We start from the raw sequence: 27,895 nt of genomic DNA on the forward strand, positions 1-27,895 counted from the left end.
TCCTCATTTGCATGAATTATATCAGTTGATCATATTCATACTCGTCCATATCACGAGATATCAAAACGTTTAGCTGCAGTACCATAAGAAGCTCAAAATCTAATCATCTCGAGGTCTTATCAAGACCTACCCACCTACCGAATATGAAGTCAATTTATTTAGGCCTTGTCAAGTTATCGTGTTTACAGACACACACACACACACACGAACGCCTCTGAAAACATAACCTTCTTGGCGAAGGTAACAACATGCCAGAGGTGTTGGTCCGCTAGTGAGTACATCTAAGATGTAAATTCCACTTCCGCCCCCAGTGCATGTTATTCTCTCTATTCGGCCAATTTCTACTCTTTCCAGTCGCTTCCTGCGAAGCCTGATAGAGGATGATATCCGTACGTCTTCAACAAGCTATGGACAAAGCCTGGTCGTTAGTCGATAATAGGAACATGTGTGGTTACAGTTCCTTGTTTTGCATCTGGGAAGCAAGGATGTTGTTAATGGACATGGCTTGTGTTACTTCCTGGAAAGAAAGGAAATATAAGTCTGTCACAGAGGAGCACAAAATCAAGGTTTTGAGAAGTACACCGGATATGGAAGTCGTGATTGGTTACAGCTTGATCAGCATCACAATCTTTCTTCACCTCTTGTGAGTGATTTTTCAGCTGTTTGCTTTGTTTAACTTATTGCTGAAGATGACAAGGTACAGACCACAGTGATTTGCAACTTCTTAAAAACTTTTTTCTTACAAAACCCCAGTACCGCTACAATCTGATTTGTTTGTTTTCCTTGTTTTTTCAATCATTTTAATCGTTAATTTTTATGTTAATTATCTAATCAGTTAATTTCTGCAACAGCGACCTGAATTATAAGACTTTTGTTTAATTTCTTTTCATAGATGTAAAAACTAGTTTAGACACTTCAGTTATTATTTCTGTATCTTGATTTTGTTTAATTAATCAATTATTTCATTGTTTAATTTTGATGTTTAATTCAAATATGTTTTGTCATGTGTCATAGTTACCTTTGTTTGGGGTAGGCCCTTTAAAAAACCACCTAGGTTACTGACCTACCCCGCATATTCTCTGATTGTTATTGTTTGATTCTGTAACTTTTTTATTCGTGCAAATAATAAATAAATTAACAAAACAAATAAACTGTAGCGGCTGCTGACATTAGCCTCACCACAGAAAGAAAGAAAATATAACTGACAGGGACGAATACAACTTCTATAACGAATAACATTACAGGATGGACAGTCCAAGATGAAAAAAATAGGTACAACTAGATCATTGTATACTTACGATTGCGTGGTTTTAAACGTAGACAGGTTCATTCAAGTGTAAATCGGTTTGTATTAAGAAGACGTGTCTGTTTGTGCGATGCTTGTTTTTGCATTGCAGTCTCTGTATGATCTGCCAGGGGGCGTATTGTCTGCAGGGATCGAGATCTACCATCTCTGATTGCCTTGTTTTGCAATGTGCGTTTTACGTTGTGCGCGCGTCGTACGATCACCGTGCGAACTGGGGGCGGGGATATAGTTGATTATTTCTTATTGTTTATTGAAAACCAAAACCCATCGCAGCCTCACGGCTGATTTGTGAGGTTTGTACACAAATCGCGAGCACGTTACACTTGCTAATATCTTATTACATTTCGAAAAATACCTTAAATTGAAATTACTACTTACAAGTTTTAAGATCAAATACTAAACAGTACATTTTAAAAAACATTTTTCATCTATTCATAATCTTTAAAATAGAAATAAACTATAGTTTTTGCAGCTGCGACATTTAAGTGAGTTAAAAACAATTCTGAAAGAACGGCAATAAACTATACTATACTTGAAAGGGGCACGAAATAACAGCTTATTACAAAGTCTCATTGTACAGTCTGACAGCAGTGTACAAAAATGATTTTCTGAGCCTCTCTGTTCTGGCCAAGGGTAGACCGATGTTGTCGTGGTTTCTCAGTTTACGCCCCGTGGATGCCAGTCTCTGAGGTGGAACCAGTTCGTGAAGTGGATGTTCTGGTTTCATCATCTGATAAGCTGCCATGTGTGTTGCCAAATTCAACATCCTTGCTACGGAAAAGGATGTCATAAGAAATTAGATCCTCAATGTCTGTGGTTGGTTTTGTCACAGTATGTTTTTAGAAATCACGGCATCAAAAATGTACAACGTCCTCGAATGTGGCCGCGCCCTAACTTGTATCCGGGAAACAGGCCAAGCTCAAGTTGGTGTGGGCGACAGTAGTATGGCAGGTGAAGAGAAACATCTGTTCAGTTTAGTAAGGCCACATCGACTTAATTTTATGGATGACATTCGCGCGCGCATTGACTTTCGCCTGTCCAAAAAAAAGCCCAACGAGGCTCTGGCCTGGCTCTAGGCCTGGGTAGTCTATGGTAGTCAGCGACAATAGGGAGTAGGTGGTAACTCTGGAGGACGGCATCCAGGCTACCGAAGCTCCACGGCTGAAGACCTACCGGTACAGTGCCGATTCATAAACTCCGCAAAAATCCAGTATGTGCTGGCTTGTCGTATACATCGCTAAGTACTGCCGCAAATTCACAATACCAGCTAGCTTCGTATTCCTGTGGTTTAGTACCATTTTCTTTGTCGGAATTTTTTTTTATTCGCCCGCGCGCACTAGTTTGGTCTTCAGAGGATGTCATCCATAAAACTAAGGAGGTGTCGCCTAACATTCTCTTCTTTGCAAGCTTCGAACGAGAGGACCACTTCTTGTCTACGGTACACAAGAATATATGGTAGTCGCCAGCCAGCTGACACAGACTGACGGGGCTACGAATGATGTGGGTTGGGGGGAGATAGGAAGGGAGAAGAGATGGAATGGAAGGAATTAAGAGAGGGGTAGGGTGCTGAATGTGTACGCTAACAGGAAGTGGGATTTACATCTTACATACACGGATGTTTATACAAAGTCGTGACATGCTATTCTTGACAGAAGTCCATCTCAAAGCATATCTATGACCCATCTATAGCTTACTTCAGCAATCTCGACGTTGTGGGGTTGTGTAGCGTAGCGGCAGAGTGTTCGACTCGGGACCAAGAGGTCCCGGGTTCGAGTCCTGACACGCATCTGATCTTGTGCCCTTGGGAAATAAGGGACTTTACGCGACTTTCATCACTTCACTCAAGTGAAAATGAGTATTGTCATGTTCCGTATTTGTTCTCTACCTAGGTGACGGCATATTAAAAAAATAAGTCGATATAACTTGAGTGTGCTGTCACCACGTCTTGTGATTACATGTTGGAATAAAATAAATCCCGACATTCATTTCCTGTCATTTCCAAGTTCTAAGTTTGTTTAGGGATGTTCTCGTCATGTTGATGTCGACTCAGTATTTCCTGGAACATGCCGGTTACGTCCATCTGGAAGCGCCACCTTGCGATCTTCAATGTCACCACATGTATCAACTTCCATCATCAGCCAGTGTAAAAACCAACAAATGATCGCAAAGACTGTACCATTACATCAATGTCTGCCACATAATATATCTTTAGGTTTTATCGAAATGGTTTCAAAAAGCAAACATCCAAAGCTAACGTTTCCTAATAAACATTGGCAATTGCAAAGAACTACAAACAGCGTTCACAAAATAGTACATTGAACTTGGAGCATTCAACAAACAAGAGTGCTATCAGACAACTAACCACATACCAGCTTTGTAAATATACCAACCCGGGCCCTAGCTATTAAAGTAAAACAAAGAGGCAAGAAATTGTTTCTGTCGCTTCGTTTAAGTGTATATTATGTTTCGTTTGGCGTGTAGAAACCTTTCGTTTATTTTATAATCATTGATATGCATGTCACATTATCTACTTTATTTATTTCATTTGCTATATTTATTTTTCTACTTTTATGTACATGTACTTCATTAGTTTGTCGTACTTTTAATCATTATTACCCAATGTATCAATACTTACTTTTATTGTACTTAATAGGTTAGTTTATGTCTTTTTTCTATTTGTTCCTTCAGTATTATATATATGCTTTGATAATGTATGCCTACATGGCCCTTTTGGCGATATGTATAGTCCATGGGTAAATAAATGAAGTAAAATGAACAAGCCGCTAGGGGGCCCAAAATCTAATCATTTCTAGGTCTCATCAAGACCTACCCACCTACCAAGTATCAAGACAATCCATTTAATCCTTCTCAAGTTATCGTGTTTACAGACAGACACACACAGACACACACACGAACGCTTCTGAAAACATAACCTTCTTGGCGAAGGTAAAATTGAAATGAGAAAGTACTACCCAACCTACACAACTATGTCGATATACTTAGATATAGCTGGAGCATGGCAGATCAAATGACGCCTAGACCACGTGAACACAATGCACAGTGACCCTGCAAATATTTGTGCAATATTTCTACACAGCAAACAGAGAGTGCCTCCCCCATTGTAACACGAAAGACGGCAAACATTCAAATATAATGCAGAACTTGCTGCCCCAAACCTTGCAAGGGGTGACCCTTCTCTCTCGCCCTGACCCTGAAACAAGTAAGCTTTCTCAGGGGACGTTTCAGATATTGTAACAGTCTTCTAAACGGTATATATTTGTTTATTATATGACGATGGCATGCCCGTAGCCAGGATTTTGAATGGGGGGGTTCTTCCCACCGCTTGAGGTGACCTCGTAGGCGCGAGGTTCTTAGGGGGTCCGGGGGCATGCTCCCCCGGAAAATTGTGAAAAATGAACCTTCTAAATGGCATTTCGTGCATTTTTGAGAGGATTTCCAAGAAAAAAATCAGAGATAAACTCTTATTCAATGACAAAGGGAGTAGTTTTTCTATGATTCCAGTCCATCTTTTCGAGAAAAATGTTGGACCTTTACATAAAAAGTGGACCAAAAAGTGGACCTTTACATAAAAAGTGGACCTTTACATAAAAAGTGGACCTTTACATAAAAAGTGAACCAAAAAGTAGACTTTTAAATAAAAAGTGGACCAAAAAGTGGACCTTTACATAAAAAGTGGACCAAAAAGTGGACCTTTGAGCCTTGTGTGTGTGTGTGTGCCTCATGGCTTGTGTGTGTGTGTGTGTGTGTGCCCCCTGGCTACGGGCATGGATGGGCGCTTTTATATCGAAATATGATGCAGATTTGCAGTCCAAACCCTGCACTGGGTTACTAGCACTGGGTGACCCCACTCTCGTGTCGTGAACCTGAAACAAGTAAGCTTTCTGTGGGAACGTTTCAAATGATGAGGTAGAATTCTTAACGACGTTCGATTGTTGTATTGCACATGAACAGATGTTGATTCAACGTCATACATGTCGTAAAATCTTAAAATGCTTGACTATAATATATAGATATATAAAGTTCTTCGTGGAATAAAATTACGTATATGGATGACATCCGCGAGCCCATGAATTTTCGTCCGTTCAAAAAAAAAAGTTTTCGACCATACTGTGAATCTTACAAAGCAGCTGGAAAATTAGCAAATATGTGCCGTAAATTGAAAATATATATACTGAAAATCAATTCTAATCTCGTAGAATGCTAAAATCAATTCCTAAGGAAAAGAAGAAAAATGCGAAAAAAATGTCTATCTATTATTCTATTTATTATATTAAAAATTCAAATTCCACATAAGACTCGATAATGCTCGTACTATAAGCTCCATCTGTTCTTACATGTACAATTGTCGAGAAGAAGCAGAACCTGTACATATGTAGTTTTACTATAGATAGATTTTAGTCTACCATCGCTATTTGCCGTGACCTGTACTTAGTTCGCAATGAGCACTAAGGCCACACCGATTTAATTTTATGGATGACATCCGAGCGCGCATTGATTTTCGCCCGATCTCAAAAAAAAAAGATCACGTATTCCGAGGCTCTGGCCTGGCTTTAGACCTGGGTAGTGCATGGTGGTGATAACTCTGGTTGACGGCAGCCAGGCTACCGAAGCTCCAAGACTCAACAACTCAGTACATACGTACAGCAGTGTCGATTCATATATTCCGCAAAAATCCAGCATGTGTCGGCCTGTCGTATACGTCGCTATGTAATGCGCCAAATTCACAATACCAGGTTTGTATTCCTGTGGTTTTGTAGCATTTTTATTTTGGGCCGGATTTTTATTTTTTTCGCCCGCGCGCACTAGTTTGGGGGTCTTCAGAGGATGTCATCCATAAAATTAAATCGGTGTGGCCTAATGTACACTAAAGGTCTTTCTTCTTTTTTCAATTTTTTTTTTTATTATTCTCCATACCATACTCCGTGGCAACTTTTTTGCCAAACTTTTTTATTCACACGCTCGCATCAGTTTTTGGGGTTCCCAGAGGATGTCATCCATCTAATTAAATCAACATGTCATAATACGTACGGAAAAGTTAGATAAACATAATGCGCAAAAACCACACAATATATCATAGCGTATCAGTGACTTATTAATTGGGCAATTCCACTTGACATTTATTGATTGGGAATCTCATAGCGGAAAACTCTGCCCTTAACTATTTCCGCTCAAACTTGAAGACGTCCAGTGGCTTTCTTAGACTTCCTTGAGTTACTCCACTCCTCCGATATCCGTCTTAGAATACCCTGGAAGCCAAACTCGTTTTCCGGGCCGCAAGAGCCCTTCGCCCGCTGGTCTAAAGTACCGCTACGGGGTAGTCTAGCCCGGGGGGAGTTTTTTCAGGGCCGAATACTTCCCACGGGCTCAATTCCACCGCAGCGGTAATTTAGGTCTGCGGGCGAAGGGCTTCTGGCTGCCGAAGGAAACGGTTAGAGGCCCGTAAACTTGTCTGGCACCCAGACTATCTTAGAACCACTTGTACGCCCTTCCCACACGGGAAGAGCTCCGATTTCTAACCCGTAGTAACTTGAAACGCCCCCCTAAGTGGATAATAGAGTGGTCTGCATGTCGGTAAATGAGAGACAGGTCCAAAGGTGAAGTCATGTTTCAACACGGATCTTTTCATGTCCACAAAACCCGCGTTTTGTATGCAGAACAATACTCTTCTCATGCCCCGTTTGCATGTCGGTATTTGGACGGATGAAAAGTGCCCCCATTCAACCACCAGTACTTCTTCAGCCGGGTTGTACTGAGAAGAAAACTAGCCCAACTGTTGTGAACGACGCGACACGGTTTCTTGAGATCATTCCCCATTCACCTCGCCACAGCGGAAGTCTAGAGCCGCGGTAGGCAGCAACAAGTGGGTTGGAGAGACACCCCGCGAGTGTTTTGCTCTATATCGCACCAAAGGCTCTGCATAAACACGCCGCCTGAGACTCTGCTCACGTGATTTCAAGTGGCCTGTCCCTCAAGAGGACCCGGGAAAACGTCACTCACGGTCCGGGCTACTTCCCGACAATTGTCGTCTGCAGCGAGAACGAACGCGCGCGACGTGACGCAACACTAACCGGGCGATAAGAGACCCCCAGTTCCCGCTTGCGCGCGCCGGCTTTGCCTGGCTACATCCCGACGTGGTCAAATAAACAGTTCAATGCTGTCAAACTTCCCACATCGACCCCTCGTCAGTCGGCACCCAACCACCTGGTGTTAAAGTTCCCCGGCGAGAGCTCGAAGGTAAGTAACCGCGGTGTTTTATTCTACCACACCGCTAGTAGGTCATGTCAATGCGGCTTGTAAGGGTTGTCATTATGCCGTCTGTAGCGAGAGTTACTCGATGATTGCGGGTTCGGTAATTGCCATATTTAGACATCTTCTTCACGTCGCGCGAGGCGGGAGAAAGCCAATAGCACAAATGAGGGCTGCTCCTTGTATACTAGACACGTCCAGACGACATTTTAGACCGGCCGGGGTTTGCAGTTACAACCGGGGTAAGTCCGATTCTGGTGGCGTTGTCGCCTGAACACCTATCATGGCGATGCTTGGTAGGCTCTTAACGTCAAATTGAGTGTCTAGTCATTGGTTCGAATTCACCGACGGTGTACTTAAGTGTGTGCTTTTAGTGTGCATGTGGTGGAGGGGTGCTTGTATTTTGAGGTCACAACGAAAGACACCATGAATACAACCCACTGTATCTGTGTGTCTATAGCCCATTCTAGCGCGGAACCTATGATTTAAGATGCCTGCAAATAAATCAGTACATTTGTAGAAGATAAAGAGGCTCAGACAAATTGTGTTGTATTGTTGCATGTTTGTGTGTCTGTGTGTGTACAAGTGTACTGAGAGATATGGGTGCCGCGCCCCACTTTTGGACCAGATATTCTTTACACACGGTGTCGCATTACAAAATGTTGGTCTGAAAGCTAGGGCGGACCACCTCCATAGTCCATACCCATGTACGTGTTCTGGATAATACTTGCTAAGGCCACACCAATTTAATTTGTTGTTTCTCGGATTCGCCCTGTCCATTTTTTTTGATTTGCAAATAAAAAAATGATTTTAGGTTCTGAATCAACTGCAAAATGTTAATAAAGACATATTTTGGCCCCAAGGGTTGAAAAAAGTCCTTTTCGATGTAACAATGCAAATTCGTTTCATTAAAAGTTCAAAATCTATTGCCTTAATTATAAACCAGCCTGGTATGTTCACTTCATGGCTCATATTGTAACATTTCCGGTCTTCATGGGGTGCTTTGGCCTGTTTTTTTTTTTTTAATTTTATTTCGCCCTGTCGCTTCATACTTTTTTCTGAATAAATCCGAGAAACAACTAATTAAATTAGTAAGGCCTAAATACATTTATTACTCTCATGAATTACTATAGATGATTTAAAAACGTGAGATTATTCATTAGCCACTGCCTCAAAAGAATAAGTCAAACCCTAGTAATGCACGTAGAAGCATTTGTTAGATGTGTAGACTAGACACTTTTTTTACCTTGTACGCCGTTATTACAACAGCGTATTTCCTTGCAATTACATATAGCCTTCGGGCAAGCTATATATATGTAAGAGTCCTCAATAAAGCTTGCAATATGGATGATAACATTGGTGAAATGACAGTGAATGTATCATTGTGGAAATATATATTGTTAGTACATTAAAGGCTGCGGTGCAGTTTTTAGGACTTGGAAACCCGATTTTTCAAAGTCAATATTCTAGTCACTTATCTACATACTGAGTTGAAACCACACTATCCCAATGTATATTGGCCCTTATGGAGCAAAAATAACCAAAATTCTGACGGAAAATGGTCACTGGAAGGGCCCTTGGCTGATTTTTAGGGTACCTCCCATAAAATAAAGGACTCATTTTGGAGCTTATTTCTCGAGTTTAGGTACCCAAAGTACGAAATAATGATTGAAATGTGCTATTAAATGTGAAGCAGTATGTGTCAATATCATAAGAGATTTCTTTATTCAGAATATTTCCAGTTTTGCTGCTCTGAGATCGTATTGGATGCCTTTAATACATGTATGTCTCTTTTTTTGTACAGAAAGATGGCGAGGTTGGAGTACGTGAGTTGGTCCCCTCGCCGCTACACACTGCGGGAGTTTCTCCGCTCCTGCGCCCTCCCCAAAATCGTAAAGGTCACCCAAGGTCATTATGGGAACGCCGATATCGAACAGCTTGCTCTGGATCAGGTGAGTCCAATAGATCATTACGTCACGTTCGGCCTCTAGGCCACATCAATTTAATTTGCTGCTTCTCGGATTTTTTCTGAAAAAAATCAGGAGCGACAGAAAAAATTCAGAATCAATTGAAACAATTAGATGTTCAACTTTTAATGAAACAAAATTGCATTGTTACATTGGAAAACTTAAGAACTAGGAAGAAACGGCCTTTTTTCAACCGTTGGGGCCAAAATATGTCTTTCATTGAGCCTTTTGCATTTAATTTAGACCCCCACTCCCCCCAATTTTTTTTTTTGCAAATCAGAAAAAATGGACAGGGTGATCCGAGAAGCGACAAATTAAATTGGTGTGGCCCTACCAGGCTTCGGGATGCGGCTGGAAAGGGTAGAAATCGGCCAGAAAAAAAGATAACATAGCAGAGAAATAGCTCCGCACTGAGAGAACATAACAAGCTGTTAAAATGTTCTCTCAGTGACGACCAACTCCCCTGGTATGTTATATCGTTTTTCTACTCTTTCCAGCCGCTTGCCGAAGCCTGGTAGAGGCTAACGTTCACGTTCACTCATTCTGGTGCACTACTGTATCTGTATCTGTATAACCGGTATAACCGCCTTTCGGCGTAACACACCAGCTTCGCAGGCACGCGGCGCAGCGGCAGCTGGCTACATATACACCGATCGACTTGTTACACCTCATTCTTGAACTTCTAACTCTAGACATTGTTTAAAGCTATCTAATGACAATGCCCCTACTGTACTTGGTGACAGTGAGTTCCACTCTGCGATAGTTCTAGGAAAGAATGAATTCTTGAACACCTCAATTCTTGGTTGATAACTCTGGTACTTGAAGGCATGGCTATTTCTTGTTCTCTTCTGGCCTGGTATTAGGTACTTGTAGTTGGGACGTCCACCAGTTTATTAGTCATTTTGTGCATACTGTTACACATGTATAATCTGTTATTATAGTAAGGTCTGACATTTTGATAATTCGTTCCCCCGCGAAGAAGCTAAAAAAAATTTGGTCATGGGAACGTAGCTAGGACAAAACAAAACGATTTCTAACTGAAAGGGGAATATGATCCTTTTGTAGTGTGTGCTGAGCGTAGCTATTTTAGTTCAACAAAGCAACAGAATCAAACCGGGTCGATTAGGTATTGTAGAGACGTAAGAAAAGAGACAGGAACAAAATGTCAAGACGGAATAAAAAGTGTAAGATAACCGAGCTACGTTTGGTCAATAAATGCGAGTTAAGACGTGGTCATTTTTTATCTTTTAAGTTCACATAACGCCAGGGCTTTTTTTATATTCCAACATGTAATCACAAGACGTGGTGACGGTACACTCAAGTTTTTCAACTTATATTAGTGTCGCCACCAACACAGGGGACAGTACAATACTCATTTTCACCTGAGTGAAGTGAGGAAAGTCGTGTAAAGTGCCGGTGGCATGTCAGGACTCGAACCCGGGACTTCTTGGTTCCGAGTCGAGCACTCTGCCGCTACGCTTCACGACCCCGCCAGGACTTGGAATGACATGTGGGTTATGAAATGGAAAATGGGAAAAACCTGACTTGCAAAGTTACTTTATAATATCTTCCCTACCCGTTTTTCTTTCTATGTACACGTGCTTTGAGTACAAATATAACCATTTTATTGACTGGTACGTATAACCACATTTAAGTACGATGGCATGTTGTTTCACGTATGAGATTTTATACACATTGATACATAGTCAAGGTCACACAAAAATACTTTTCATCTAAAATGATTGATTCTCTCGGCTGGTGGCTACAGTTTTCATCTATAGACCTCTAAGCCTCAACAAAATGTATTTGCGACCTAACGGCCTACCATTTATTTCGTCAAGACTATTGTTGTTTATTTTCTTTGTTGTTTGTTTTATTTTACAAAAGCGGAATACAGAAAGTAAATATCAAATAAAACAGAACATAATAATATAGATAAAATAGGAATATAGATACTAAATAACCCATACAAAATAAATGTCCTGGGGACAGAAAAAATGCCATAAGCCCCCCTTTCAATAAAGAACATAATTAATAATAACAATAATAACACTAATAAAAGAAAATAAGATAACTAATTAATCATATGATAATAGTTGTGGCCTTTACCCACTGGTTATGTTTATAAATTTAAACTTTTTCTTCTAAAAAGAAGAGAAAACCATCTTATTCCATTCAACCCAGGTCCATTTTCAACTTCAAATAGGGTATGAGTTTATTTTCCCATCTGTTATAAAGTAGACAATCTCATAACGACGTAAATTCCATTCAAAAACGCTAAACAAAAGGTTTTATGACAAGGTGTGGTGAACAGGACGTTATGTTGTAAATTTAACTAGAAGAAGAGAAAACCATTTTATTCCATTCAACTCAGGTCCATTCTCAACTCAAGACATCGGGTTTTGTTTTCTTTTCCCATCTGACAATCTCCTAATGACGTAAATTCCATTGAGAAACGCTAAACAAAAGGTGTGGTGAGAAGGTGTGGTGAACAGGACGCATAGGTGTGGCTGAGGACATTCTAAGGCGCATTCCAAACACTTTTAACCGCCCACCGGGCGGACGTTTTCCTTGACAATGAAAGCATTTCGGGCCAGCTGACCTCATCTTTATCAGTCTGCGACAGACCCTAGGATAGACTATAGACATCGGTAAGGCCATGTTGATTTGATTATATGGATGACATCCTCCGGGAGCCCCAAAACTGATACGCGCGTGCGAATAAAAAAAAGTTTTGCAAAAAAAAAAGTTCTTTTCATTATGAAATCTACGTGGTCATGAGGGTTGAGCAAATGGCACAGAATATGGTTTGGCGAATAATCTAGTCTTCAAGTTTATTTCTTTACAATTTCGCTTTTTTCGTTTGATTTTGGCATTCTACGACATTGGTATAGTTTTTATTAATTTTTTTTTGTAACTTATGGTATATTTTTGCTCATTTTGCAACTGTTTTGAACGATTTACAGTATGGTTGAAAACTTTTTTTTGGTAAACGGCCGAAAATTCATGCGCGCGTGGATGTCATCCATATAGTCAAATCAACATGGCCTAACAATATGATGCCTAGAACTTCAACTGAATCTTCTGACACTTCCAGAAAATCATTCAAGCAATTGTAGCCAACGACTCTGCCATTTATTGTGCTCAAGAGCAGTCTGAAAGATCACGTCCTCCGAGGCTCTGGCCTGGCTCTAGGCCTGGGTAGTTCATGGTAGTTAGCGACAATACGGAGCCGGGCATCCTGGCTACCGAAGCTCCACGACTCAAGAACTCAGTACATACATGTACATATACAGTGCCGATTCATAAATTCCGCAAAAAGCCAGCATGTGCCGTTTTGTCGTATAGGTCGCTATGTACTGCCGCAAAATTCATAATACTAGCTTTGTATTCCTGTGGTTTAGTAGCATTTTTATTTTTGGCCGGAAGATTTTTTTTATTCGCCCGCGCGCACTAGTTTTGGGGTCTTGTGTGGCATTAGGAATGATAAATAAAACTTACTTAAGTTCCAAAAGATTTTTCCTAAACTACTTTGAACTTGAAAGAATGCCCCAATTGTACTGAAAGCTAGTGTCATTTTACTAAACTACAAAACTCCAAGAGCATTCAAAACGATATCTAAACTTGTTTTTTAATTCTTTAACTTGATTGACGCTCTGATAATTCGGTGATAACCTACAGTACTTTTCTACCTCTCTAGAAGCGACTATTCAAATCTACTGAACAGACTTCATAGCACCGAGACGCCAGTTTTATCTTAACATGTACGTTCCAGTTGACACGCGACAATGTTGAAAATTCCACTTAGGATTCTTCAGTATTCAACGGAGGACTTGCAAATAAATTGTAGTTAGGCCACTGCAAGTAAATTTTATGGATGACATCCTCCACAGACTCCAAATCTAATGCGAGCGGGCGAAAAAAACAAGGCGGACCGAAAAAAAACAAGGTTCCTACATTTTAAAAATTCGACTCAATCATTGTACAGATGGGTTTGATTCAGTGAGAACATCACATGTACACAGCTAACATCACATATCACTGCATCAAAGTAAGAAACAAAACATTAAATCATATAATACTAAATTTCCTTGTCTCCTCTCTTTATAGTTATCTGCCATCCACTTTCCGGCATGACAACAGACATCTTTGCCCATTTTCGGCATGGTGACCACTGTCAGAGGGCAATAAAATTTCTTGTTTTTTTTCCAAAATCAGGCGAAAATTTATGCGCGCTGATGTCATCCATAAAAATTACTTGCTGTGGCCTTACCAATTGCCCCTGACGACCGACGGTTACCAATGACCTCTTGATGTCATCCGACTATTGTCCGCCCGCCTCCCACGGTGATATAGTTTGAACGAGGAATTTTTGCACGATTGGATATTTGCATAAGATATCAGAAAGGTGGAGGTGATAATTAAAAAATGTTGGATTTTGCCCTGGACACGTGGCGACCCTAACATATAGTACACACACACACACAGCGATTTCACACAATAATGTACCCAAAAAAGTCTTCGACTCGCGTAAAACCACTAAAAAAACAAACGTTATTTTGCTAATCTTCAATCAGATTATTTAAAGTAGCCGTTATCACCGTAAAAAACAACATGTCTGTCAGAAAATGTCAAGATTTTCCCACCGAATATCTGCTTGGAGAATAGCGTCTTTATTCATGTCGCCGATTCAATGCCAACTAAACTAAAATTCTTTAACTCGCCTAAAACAATAAAAAAACGTTATTTTGCTAATCTTCAATCAGATTATTTAAAGTACCCGTTATCATCATAATAATAACAAGTCAGTTAGAAAATGTCAAGATTTTACCACCGAATATCTGCTTTGAGAAAAGCGTCTTTATTCATGTCGCCGAACTGAACTAAAATTCTTCAACACGCCTAAAACAATTAAAAAAATAAACGTTATTTTGCTAATCTTCCATCTGATTATTTAAAGTACCCGTTATCATCGTAATAATAACAAGTCAGTTAGAAAATGTCAAGATTTTCCCACCGAATATCTGCTTGGAGAATAGCGTCTTTATTCATGTCGCCGATTCAATGCCAACTAAACTAAAATTCTTTAACTCGCCTAAAACAATAAAAAAACGTTATTTTGCTAATCTTCAATCAGATTATTTCAAGTACCCGTTATCATCATAAAAATAACATGTCAGTCAGAAAAATGTGGAGATTTTCCCACCGAATATCTGCTTGAAGAAAAGCGTCTTTATTCATGTCGCCGATTTAATGCCAACAGTACTGAACTAAAATTCTTCAACTCGCCTAAAACAATTAAAAAAACAAACGTTATTTTGCTAATCTTCAATCAGATTATTTGAAGTACCCGTTATCATTATTATAATAACAAGTCAGTCAGAAAATGTCAGTATTTTCCCACCGAATATCTGCTTGGAGAAAAACGTCTTTATTCATGTCGCCGATTCAATGCCAATTGAATTCTTTAAAAAATCTGAAAAAAATTCAACTAGCCTAAAACAATAAAAAAAACCAAAGGCTTTTATGCTTATCTTTAAGCAGATCATTTGAAGTACCCACAGTCATCATTATAATACATAGAAAGTTTATTGCAACCGTTATTATAATAACAACATGTCTGTCAGAAATGTGGAGATTTTTCCACCGAATATCTGCTTGGAGAAAGGCGTTTGTATTCATGTCGCCGATTCAATGCCAACTGAACATTTAAAGGGCCGACGCCTTTATCTCCCCACAAAACCCCTTCTGTGGCACGTCTATATCAACAAAAAGGAGTTTTTTTTGTCCGCCAGGTTGCTGATATGTCTGCTGACCTACATGTTATCAAAGAGAGCTTTACGGGGCTAAGTGCCTGAGCATACTTGGTTACGGCTATATAGCTAACCTACAATGCCGTTGTTTTTCCCCTCTAACACTGTCTACTTTTCTCCGGCTTTGCTGTAGATATCAGGATGTTTCTTTGGAGAAATTGCACATTTATGGTCGGGGGAAAATGCCCTTTCTATGATGTATGAGTGCGATTAGTAGATAATTATGTCCTAACACGGTAATTTTACTGGTTTAAGCCCTCGATTTGTTCTCAAGTGTCTACTTTGTCCGACAACGCTTGTCTATTTCCTCGCGGGGAGAAACATTAGACATTACAAGGTATTTGCATCTGTATAGGGCATGTTGGCGACTCGCTAGGTCAAGTTTATTATTACACACACCGTTCCCTGGGACCATTTCTGCCGTGCTTTGGCCACAAGACGGTGTTTCACCCCCACCACAGTAATTGATATCCTAATCTGTTGCAACAATACGCCTCCTTCGTTTCAAACGTAACCGTCCGTACAAAAAGATCCCCCCGCACTTACGCACACTGAAAGGCGAGACAGTTCATCATTCGGCCCGGCGCTTTTTTCGTCCACATCGTGTGAAAAGACGTGGAGTTGACTGTTTGTTGGCGTCCTAACACCGGCTGTTATTAGAGCCTCTAGGCCTTATATCCTACTACAAAGGACGCGGAACAAAACTTAAACCCAAATTAATTTTCATCGTTTTCTACTTTTCAACCGTTACAGTGACGAAAGCATCGAATGCCGTTTGGTAGTGAATGTAGGCAAAGAAAACTACGGTGCGTGTCTGAAGCTTTGTAGTGCTTCTATACCGAGCAATATATAGCCAGGTTTCTAACAAGCGATTTAAGCCCCTGTCACACATTCAGAACCCTCCCCCGAACACCAGCCGCCCAAGGTTGGCTTGGGTTCGGGAGCAGTCGAACCAGATTTAGGCAAAGCTACCTTTCTATACGAATCGAATTGAATTTGAGTCAAATCCAAGGCAAATTTGACTGCCAACCACGCCCCTATCCAAGCTTGGAAAGGTATGAAGATTTTGAAAATTTTACCTAAAATCACACAGGCAGAGCTTTAATCGTCATGTAATTCATATATTCAAACCACATTGTTTCTCAAGACATATTTCTGAAACAATGATTTTATTGGTATATCTGCTTCATACTAGTATTTTTCCCAGAACACATTTCAGAATCCAAAGTAAGTACCACGAGTAAAAAAAATGATGATTGCATTTTGAAACCCACCCGAAAAAAATGATACCGTGCAAACCATATTCAACCTCTTTCGTGACATTTATTCGCTTAGAAAGTGCATTTGAATTATTACAAGGACATCCCTGATAATTCTCAAAACTGTACATCTACATCTGCATTCTAGATTCATAACACACCCTGCACCGTGTCCAATAAAATATCCGCACTCTAAGCTTTCTAATAACACCCTTCCACTACCGCTGCGCTAAGTACTTTACAATAACCCTCTGTCCACAAAAGTGTGCGTACGAGCCAAATGACACGTTTTCTGGACTAAGAGCCACTTCTTAACATTTCAATCATTAGCCATTGATCGTCGCTGCATAATTACGAGGTGACGCAATGCCCTGTCAATGTAAAGTACCTTATAATGGACTGAATGTAAAGCAGTTTACAGTTCCAAAGACCGGCCGGTCTTTAGAAAATGCCCTACGTGGGGTAGTGACGTCACACGCATGGGATAGTTAGGCGGTGACGTAATGTGAAAACGTCCCCTGTACTGCACAGGGTCTTGCCATTCCTGATAGGCCATGTTAATTTGATTATATGGATGACACCAACGTTCGGATGAATTTTCGTCTCACAGCACGAAAACAGACATTTAAGCAAATTTTCCACAATATGTAAAGAAGTATTTAAGTTGAGAAAATAAATATTTCAGTAGACTTCACGACTTCGTAAAGGCTGCTGAAAGGAAAACTCCGCCTTTCCGTCACCTTTCAGTGTGCTTAAATACGACGTAAACATATTTCATATCTTTAAGCTTTCTTTACAAATCCGTAAATAGATCTGTTTCAAGAAAAATAAGTTTTCAGCCGTACTGCAAATCGTACAAAGCATGCATCTGCAAGCTGTGCAAATATAAATAAATGAAGGGAAACGATACTAATGTCGTAGAATGCCAAAAGCAATTCCAAATGAAAAGAAGGAAATGTGAAGAAATGAAAAGTCTATTATTCGCCATAACATACTAGGTGTGTTTAGCCTTCATGACCGCGTAGATTTCATAATGAAGGCAACTTTTCACCAAACTTTTTATTCGCACGCTCGCATCAGTTTTGGAATTCCCATAGGATGCCATCCATGTAATCCAATCAACATGGCCTGAAGGATTGATGAATTAACGGATCCTTTATGGCCGATTTATAGTTTGTGGTAGCAACATTAACAGTTGAATAACATAATCAGAGCGGCCTGGCAACTGCAAATAGTCACAGGCATGAAAAAACATGACTGAGTGACTCACACTCAGCCGAGCTTGTATGTGCAGTATAGAAGGCTACAAGCTACCTATTATATAGGTGTACATATAATGAGGGTATTGAAGACGAATTCCAATTTATGATGCCATGTCCAACATATGAAAAAAACAGACTAAAGCTGACGCAATCCATAGCTTCCACTCAAAATCAGATATCTTTAATGTGCTCCTTTCATGTCCTACTCAGATATCAGTGTACGTTGGAAAATTTGATATTTGAATCACTACAAAAGCGACATCATATTGTAAATAGCTGATATATCCCCTGAATTACAGAATGTTTTAATAATATTCTTCCTTAGAAAACACAATAGATTAGGTTTAATATCATTATGGACTTGCTCGTTAGAATTATATTTTAGTATTGGTTCGTGTATGTACCCTTGTTGTTTCTTTGCCATACATTGTACCAGCTACAGTTGTTGAGCAATAAAGTTGATTGATTGTAAAATAATGGCCATATAACCCTGTTCAATGTCTAACAATATGTCTCTCTGTTGTGAAAGCTTTTCGACCTCTTTTTCTATGTTTTTCTGGCAAGATTGTTTCATTATATTCCTTCCTCACGTCGTGTGAAAGGTCCACTTGTCGGAATAGGTTTGCTGCAAAAAAAATCAATATCTCGATGGAGTTTAAAACGTGGACAGATGAATCAAGGAGCAAAAGTCATAATACTGTGGCCACAAAACGACCTTGCAGTAATGTTTGTAGAGTTATACGGTGTAAAGTATACATGCTAGCTCTAAATGTCTCTTGTATATTAAAGTCACATGTACGAGTATCAATCGCATGTACATGTAGAAGAAAATGATCTCAATCTACGCCCAAAAGCAGTTACTCAAGCAACTGGATATGATTTTGGAAACGGTCAGACGTTTCAGCTAGTATCCAGTAGCTTTCGTCAGTGACTGGCTAGTATCCACTAGCTGAAACGTCTGACCGTTTCCAAAATCGTACCCAGTTGCTTGAGTAACTGCTTTTTGGCGTATCGTATCACCTGGATGTCTAACCTTCATCGATGATCTCAATGTAGTTTTAGCCCACCGAAGAGCTAATCTCCCACTGGTTGTGACAGAGAAGACAGACACTATGTACAGTATTTACAGGTTCATCGTACCGGGTAACTTCCCCTAGCTCTTTTAGTACAGCACAATGAACGGTGGACCACAGTTTGTTTTTTTCATAAGATATTAGTAGAATTGAATTTTTTCGACATTCTCTCCCAAATGGTACTGGTTGTACAATTGAAAATACATCATATTGGAATCCAACCCCAACTTCAGTGCAATACTCGGGTTACTAGTTTTCATAGCAACATATTGAAGCGGCACCAATTTTTCTCTGTTAGTTCTGACCAATTAGGACCCGTAATCCAATTAACAAATTCTTCTGAACAGTCCATAAATAGACTTTTTACCGACGCCGAATATAGTTACGATAGAGACAAATATAGATTGATGGATGATAATCGATCTTATATTGTTTGAGGCATTCCGATCATTCAATTGTTTTGTTTGCACCAGACCTTAGATGCATGCCTTTGGTTCTGAAGCCCGTCATTGTTCAAATAAAAAAGCTAATTAAGTTATCAAGTCTAGAAATAGTAACGCGTCATAGACAAAACAGGTTAAGGCGTTTGAAAAATGGGTACCTGTTATAGAACACAAAGATCGAGTCATCTTAAGCGGACGGCTTTTAACAAGTGTTAAGGGCGGTGGAATGTTAAGTGGAGCTTCTGTTGAAAGGAGACGCGACGACCCGTGTAGACCCTCACACCGGGAGTCCGGGTTGGACGTGACCGTACATCGGGTCTATTCATGCCGCCTGACAGGGGAGAACCTTCCGCTGCCCAGTCTTTTATCTCCGTTTGACTTTCTTAATTATGGCTCCATTTTTGCCCCCTACTGCACACTCCTGCACGTCCTTGAACTCTCACCGACTTTTTGTCTGTGTCCCTCCTTTGGTATTCGCACTTTTGGCAGTTTTTTTTTTACATAATATGGCTGTTGTTACTTTTTGATTGCAAACTGATGAAGGTGTTCTTGGGATAGCCATAGTCTCTACCAGACTAACTACGCTGGCTACTAGTATATATAGGAGAATATTTGCTAGGGGAGTTTGGCTGCGTTATAGTTGGACTGGCCGCGCAGTTAAAGAAACTAACTAACTTCCCGCGGCCGGACTCCATTGGCCAATTTTACTCTCTTTTTTTGCCGAATTCTACGATTCCGTATTCCCGTAGAAAGGCCTGGTGGAGGCTACACGGATTGTCCTCTATGTGTTCATGCCTTATACAAATTCAGCGGTCTTGTTTACGGAAAAGCTTGGCTGCATGAACATTTTACGCCATAAAAATCATGACGACGACCTAGGTAATCTCCAAGCAGATCTTTTGGTGGGGGTAAGACAGTATCAAATTGGCCAGTGTGTAACCATTTCCCCACCCAAGAGCCTGGTGGTCAAGGCAATAAACTACTTGGCAAGAATATTTTGATCAGGCAACAACTAGGTGTTAATAGCCTTTGACGTTTCGAGTGCCGGCAGATCTTGGGTGGGGAAATGGTTACAGACTGGCCAATTTGATACTGTCTTACCCCCACCAAAAGATCTGCTTGGAGATTAGACCTAGGGCCAATGGGACCGTGCCATGAGAACAGTAACAGTGGCTGTGAGTGACCCAAAGATTTCGGAACAGATCTAGCTATATGGATCATCAAGAGATATAATATATGAATCTTTATTGCATGTTCTTGCCCAGATGGGCTAAATGCACAAATGTGACCAAATGTGGTCGAGAGGATAAAAACATGAGTATTGCATACTGGAACGCTATATTCTAATGCTAAGTGCTAGGAGTCTATATATTACAACAATACTATATACTATCATCTACTGTTAGTTGCCCTTTCTTCTCTCTTTTTGAATCATCTGGAAACATAATTACATAGTTTGTCTACTGTACATTCGTTCTTGTATGACATCAAGTGTTTATACATGTCCTGCTTTGACATTTTCTTACATATCTTGTCTAATTGTAAAGTATCGAATACCTCTTGGCGTTCATCTTTATATGATGTACAGTCAAGTAGGAAGTGTATCTCATTTTCAACATACAAATGATTACAGCATTCGCATATCAATGATTCTTGGGGAATTATGACAATAATGGGATAGGAGGCCGATGCATATGTAAATGGGAAGATCCAAGTTGGCAGACACTTAACGAAAATTACTGATAGGAAATTGAAACTCTACTACTGGATAAATTACGGAGATAATTTCCGGACGTTTCTAGTGACATCCGCCACTCTTCTTCAGCGTCACTAATGAACTAACAGAACTCGTAAACACTTCTATAACAACTGGAAAAACAGTTGAACATGAGTATTGTTTACCTGGGTGTCTAACCTTCATCAGCTTTTAAAGAAAATTGGTGTCAGACACGCAATCTAATATGATAAACTGTTGTACCTAGAAGTTATTTTAATATATTCCAACATTTTATGACTAGACATGGTGACACTCAAGTTATATCAATTATTTCATGCCGCCACCAACGCAGAGGACGAATACAGGACAAGACAATACTCATTTTCACTTGAATTAAGTGAGGAAAGTCGTGTAAAGTGCCTTTCCCAAGGGCACAAGATCGGTGGCATATCAGGACTCGAACCCGGGACTTCTTGGTTCCGAGTCTTCCACGCTGTCGCTACGCTACACGACCCCGCCTAGAAGTTAGGATACTGCATGACGGCATGAGCAAACTCCGTATATAATACACAAAAAAAATTAAAATAAGTTATTCGTACCCTCCCGTACAACGCTAACACGCGCAGCGCGCCATCCATACCAATATGACACAACGTACATAGCGACTACAGAAACACGTCAGCGAACAGACGGCACGCCGGAAATATAGGCCACAGCAGATAAATTGTATGGATGACATCCTCTGCAAACTCCAAATCTAATGCGAGCGGGCGAAAAAAAACAAGGCGAGCCAAAAAAACAAGGTTCCCACATTTTCAAATTTTTGCTCAATCACTGTACAAATGGTTTTGATTTAGTGGAAACATCACATACTAGTATACACAGCCAGCATCACATATCACTGCATCAAAGTGAAGAAACAAAACATTAAATCTGAGCCTTTTCTTGTCTCCTCTCTTCATAGTTGTCTGCTATCCACTTTCCGGCATGGCAACAGGTATCTTTGCCCATTTTTGGCATGTTGACCACTGTCAGAGGGCAAAAAAATTCTTGTTTTTTTCCCCAAAATCAGGCGAAAATTAATGCACGCGCTGATGTCATCCATAAATATTACTTGCTGTGGCCTTACTTGTCTAGAAGCCCACAAGCCGACTAATGAGTTTAACTTTCTAAAACCGTCGCCTATACCTCAACTACGTATGTTGATTTTATGAGTAGTCTTTATTTGCTCAGTTTATGGTTGCCTAAACGTATATCAAGTTAATACGTGCAGTGCGTATGTGTGTCGCTAATAATCTCTGATATAAAGGCACAGCGTGGTCGTTCGCCTGATTGATTTCATATAAATACTAGTTCTGCGTCAGTGCAATTATTCACTGTGTAGCAACCGACTGAATATAAGCGTTCAGTTCAACATGTATGCTGTACATTCAGATATACCGTTTAATGGTGAATAAAAAATCAAATAACTTAAAGATACATTTATAGATTCTTTATTGACACAACAAAAAAGTACAGTGACTTTTGTATGTTCTTCTACAACTAAAGATCTAACACAGCTAAATACATGTGTGGATAACGTCATCTTACGTACAGAGTATATGTATACTGTAACAATAAAGGTTTAACTATTCTCTAACATGTGGTCTCTAAGATCGAAACATTCTTCCTATTTGAACACTGTATTGGTTATCTCCCCTGAGAATGTAGTTGAATTTATCAATAGAATTTAACGTATTAAAATCAATTGAACATTAAGCGATACATTAAACATGTCTTGATAAACAGCCGTTAGGGATTTAAGCGTTTCTTGTTAAGTACAATTTATTGACCTGAACCCATGACATCATAAATTTCACACATATGTAAAAGAGTTGGGACTGAGATATTACATATGTAGTAAACAGTTGCTCGCCTGGTGTTCAGTCTATCGTGGTTATAGGGTGGGTTCTCTTCGGGGCTGCACGAGCTCTTCGCCGCCCGACTCAGCTAGGCTTCTCGGTAGGTTTTGCACGATGGGAGTTCAATTAACCCTACCACGATAAAGGTCGCGCACAAAACAGGCGTAAGACTACTACCGGGCGTTCTGCTGAGCTGGGCGGGAGGAAAACTATTAGAGTCCCGAAGACAGCCTGCCCCAACCACGATAGGCTGGATACCAGTCTAAAAGGTGGAAAAATTTATATCAGAGAGATTATTATCTAATCCGAAGCCACAGAACACTATGAGATGGTAGTCCTTTCACAGGTGATCAGTCTACCAGGAAACTACCGAGACGAAACATCAACACTTACTCTGTTCAACAAAAGCGCTATCATTTATCGATCTATCAAGTAAAACGGTTGACCGGTCCCAAATAAGGCCACAGTATCTAAATCTTATGGATGGCATCATCTGTAGACTCCAAATCTAATGCGAGCGGGCGAAAAAAAACAAGGCGGGCCTAAAAAAAGGTCAAACAATTTCAAATGTTGGCTTAATCATTGTACAAATGGCTTTGATTCAGTGGAAACATCATATATATACACAGCCAGCATCACATATCACTGCATCAAAGTAAGAAACAAAACATTAAATCAAAGCCTTTTCGAATTCTTGTCTCCTTTCTTCATATTTATCTGCCATCCACGTTCCGGCATGACAACAGACATCTTTGCCCATTTTCGGCAACTGTCAGAGGGCAAAAAAAATTCTTCCAAAATCAGGCGAAAATTAATGCGCGCTGATGTCATCCATAAAAATTACTTGCTGTGGCCTAACAGGCTAATACACACTCGCATATAGCATATAGCGGCGGTTTATGGCGTCCGTTATAATGGAATGGAGGAGAAGTTAAGGGGATGACTGTGACATTGCGCGTCAGTGCGCGCCCTGTACATGATTTGGGGAGCTCGCTTGGTTGAAGATCCGGCGTGGAACCAGCTTTGGACGTTAGAAAATGGCCAATTATACCTCTCCAGCTGCGACCTTTGCAGCAGGCATAGGGCAACTAAGGCCGCATACAGCTCTCTGATTACTACATAGTCCCGTTCTTACTATTGCCTACATAGTACATAAGAATAAGGATTTTGATTCATGTTGATCTGATTATGGATGACAACCTCTGGGAACCTCACAACTAATGCGAGCAGGCAAATAAATGACAATGACAATGAACTTTATTGCATATTCACGCCCTACACGGGCCTAATGCACTAAGTTAAATAACTTGGGTACAAGAATAGACAAAGCAATTATTACATTTGTGTGCTACATTTCTATCTACAGGATCTATAACTACAGGATCTCTTCTCTCTTTTTGAAACATGTATGAACAAATTTACATAGCTTTTCATCTATATCATATCGCTTGGATGTCATGGTATGTTTGAACAATTCTATTTTCGGCAAGTATGCATATTTCTTACTGTAAGGAGCTTATAGAGGATTTCCGGATGTCATTGTATACCGCACATTCTAAGACAAAGTGTGCTTCATCCTCTATACAGTTATAGTTACATAGAGTGCAAATTCTGTTATTTGCGGGAGTCTGGTTACAAAGTTTGGCAAAAAAGTTGCCTTTGATATGGAATCTACGTAGTCGTAAAGGTTAAATTAATGACTAAACATGCAGAGTATAGAGTAGTCATTTCTTCACATTTTCTTCTTTTCCTTTGGAATTGATTTTAGCATTCTACGACAATAGAATGTTTTTCAATATTTTTTTCAGTTTACCGCATTTTACAATTTATTGTTATTATCACGTAATAGCGGTTAACTGTATATATTGATGCTGCGATAATGATTAAAAATCATACTATAAACACTTCTTCCATAGGTGATCAGAATACACAAGGAGCATACACAACGCCGAGTGGTCGCCAACGACAAACATGGCCGACACCTCAGCATACCGCTCAACTACCAGAGCGTTCTGTTCGAGAGAGTGCGGAGAGAAACAGGTACAAAGAACCACTTGAACTTGTGTGTCGACTTCACACCTGTATTCACTAACATAACACAATCCCTTATGCCTTGGTCACAACCCGCCGTACGTGCTTTTTGTCCGTACGTTTCTTGGGAGGCTACTTCTACTACGTTTTTTTTCTGAAAATTGGGAAGAAGTGGCGTCGACGCATGTCACTCGCACGGTTGCGTAAGGTGTAAGAGTGTGGTCTGCACGCCACGTCTGGTCGTGAGCGGTTGCGTGCATCGTGCGTTGCGCAAGTAGTAAGTGAGTTGTACGTGCTTGCTTACAACGTACGATCTCTGTGCGATTGCAACTTTACCGTAAGGAGGCCGTACTCACACTTCTTACGTACGGTAACTACGGGGCACGCGCGTCGCTCGTGCTCGCACGTACGGGTGGTGAATCTGCAGACCGAACGCAGAAAAAGTTTTACATGCACTTAAAGTTCTACGGCGTGTCTGCGTGCTCCCAAATCCGTAGGATTCCGTACGGAGGCGGTACTCACCACGCACGGATGCCCTACGTTTGCCAACGTTTTTGCACGTAGACAGCACGCAGAGGCACATACGGAGGGTTGTGACCAAGGCTTTTGCCTCACCTACCACCATGCGAAAGCTTCAAGACCCTGTCAAGACCTTCCCCCGAATGTGTTCCCGAACACCAGTCGACCAGGTCCGGCTGACGTTCGGAAGCACTCTGACCACATGTAGGCCACGACTACCTTTCTATACAAATCGAAACGAATTTGAGTTCAATTTGAGTCATATTTGATCCCCTAACACGGCCCAAACATTACAGGAAAATAGACAATTGTGCAAATTTATCGTGTCTTTATGGTCCAACAAACCGTGTTATGGTGGCATGTGGTGTCTTTCTGGTAAAAGTCTCATTCAACAATTAACGTTGACATTATAGACGGAAAGGTTGTTTCCACAGAATGCAACTTCAACACTGACAGTTCTTTTTTACATTCTCGATGTTTGCGTTGAAAATAGGAAACATTGAGTTACATGTTCATTCACAAAAGTTGGATCTCTTGATTGTATTTTATCGTCTGACACAGACAAGAGACCGAGGAAATCTGCCGGGACAGAGGAGCTGCCCGCTGCCTTTCCGATGACCATTGCGGACGTGGTGGCACAGTACCCTCTCCCGGTACTGGTCAAGATCCACAGGTCTGAGGAGCTTCGCTTCAGCGTGGACAACAGGTACATATACAATGTAGTGTGTTTTTGCACCCACGTGACTATGACGTGAGCATTGCCCGCCATGCTGGTTGGTTACACATTGTGGTTGCCAGCACTTCAGCAGAACGTACTGCACTTGTGCGAAAGCCGCAATGCATTGTGCACAGCACGTCGGCAGAACGTTTAGTTTAATGTCGGATGAATTCGCATATTTAAGGATATCCCATATAGTTTTGAAATTCAAAAATAGTTTTCGCGTGCTTAGTTTTTTAACCAACTTAACATTACCGTTAGATACGTCAATTTGCGGATCATACGCAGACCAGTGGTAACATTAACCTAGATACCTAGTTAGCAGTTGGAATTGCCTTCCGTATACATTCTGCGCAACATGAACGAACAGACGATATCATGTATCTGTATCTGTATAGCCGGTATAACCGCCTTTCGGCGTAACACACCAGCTTCGCAGGCACGCGGCGTGGCGGCAGCTAGCTATATTACACCGATCGACTTGTTACACCTCATTCTTGAACATCTAACTCTAGACATTGTTTAAAGCTATCTAAAGACGATGCCCCTACTGTACTTGGTGACAGCGAGTTCCACTTTGCGATAGTTCTAGGAAAGAATGAATTCTTGAACACCTCAATCCTTGGTTGATAACTCTGGTACTTGAAGGCATGGCTATTTCTTGCTCTCTTCTGGGCTGGTATTAGGTACTTAGTACTACACGTTTGCGCATCCTGAGAAAAATGTGGGAAAGTGGCCCAGGTACTTCTTACATGTAACATCAACGTCAATGACAGGGTATTCGATTTCTTACCGGCCAAATCTCACGGGGATTCTGTTTCCCTCTGAAAGACAAGAAGGGGTGTGCCTTTCTCTAAAGCGCCACCGTTCTGATTTGGTGTGTATTGCAGGAAACAAGTGCCGAGGTTTGACGTCATAGAGCTGACGGATCTTCAAGATGAAACCTACCTGCTGGGAAACACCATCAACAACGGTAAGGGACCACATAATTATATGATAATGACAATACTGAGGATAATATCATAACATATGATAACATGTTTTTACCAAAACGTTGGGCAATTGCCAATTCACCTTTCACTACATGAAGAAGTCAAAGCCCTCTCAAATAGCTTAAGTAGAAATAGGCTTAGGATACCTAGATTATATATCTATTTTTTTCTTCCCTGTTTGTAAAACATACATTGTACATAAGACACAAAAATCCATAAGATTCTGCAAATATAGTTTCACCCCATGGTCTCTTGCTATTTTGAACAAAGCTCTATATGTTGCCTTACGCTGTAGGTAGCTTGTATAATTGTTGTACAATGAAGTCACCATGATACTTACGATACTTTATTAGGATATTTCATGTACTGAATATCTGTTAGTTACAAAATCAACTGAAAAAGCAACTAATCTTCCTGGATTCCAAGACACGTTACTAGAGCTGTGTACCGGTACGCAGTACCGATACTGTACCGGTAAAATTGATTAGGTACAGGTCCAAAATACCTAATCCCTCAGTACCGGTACTGTACCTAAACAATTTCACACCAATTTTATGCCTATTTGTGACCTCAAATGTGTAAATAGCTGGTTAACAATGGGTCCCTGTGTAAGGACAGTGTGTTCAT

At 40.5% G+C, this 27,895-nt stretch overlaps 1 protein-coding gene across 1 annotated transcript; it reads left to right on the forward strand.

Annotated features, from left to right (window-relative positions):
* The first annotated feature begins 6,848 nt into the window (after window positions 1-6,848).
* On the forward strand, window positions 6,849-27,638 carry LOC109485379. The gene is made up of 6 exons (XM_019788936.1): window positions 6,849-7,561; window positions 9,378-9,525; window positions 24,925-25,048; window positions 26,120-26,264; window positions 27,167-27,249; window positions 27,622-27,638. Exons 2-6 carry the CDS (start codon window positions 9,382-9,384, stop codon window positions 27,636-27,638), a joined length of 513 nt encoding a protein of 170 aa, XP_019644495.1. The 5' UTR covers window positions 6,849-7,561; window positions 9,378-9,381.
* The last annotated feature ends 257 nt before the right edge of the window (window positions 27,639-27,895 follow it).

The sequence above is a fragment of the Branchiostoma belcheri genome, unplaced genomic scaffold, assembly GCF_001625305.1.
Source record: "Branchiostoma belcheri isolate BF01 breed outbred unplaced genomic scaffold, Haploidv18h27 scaffold75, whole genome shotgun sequence".
Taxonomy (NCBI): Eukaryota; Metazoa; Chordata; class Leptocardii; order Amphioxiformes; family Branchiostomatidae; genus Branchiostoma; species Branchiostoma belcheri.

Bases quoted from the DNA above. Each gene is read 5' to 3' on its own strand.
- LOC109485379 (XM_019788936.1), top strand. From the start codon at position 9,382: ATGGCGAGGTTGGAGTACGTGAGTTGGTCCCCTCGCCGCTACACACTG. The intron at 9,526-24,924 runs GTGAGTCCAATA...CTTCTTCCATAG, and splicing joins AACAGCTTGCTCTGGATCAG to GTGATCAGAATACACAAGGA. The intron at 26,265-27,166 runs GTACATATACAA...TGTGTATTGCAG, and splicing joins CGCTTCAGCGTGGACAACAG to GAAACAAGTGCCGAGGTTTG.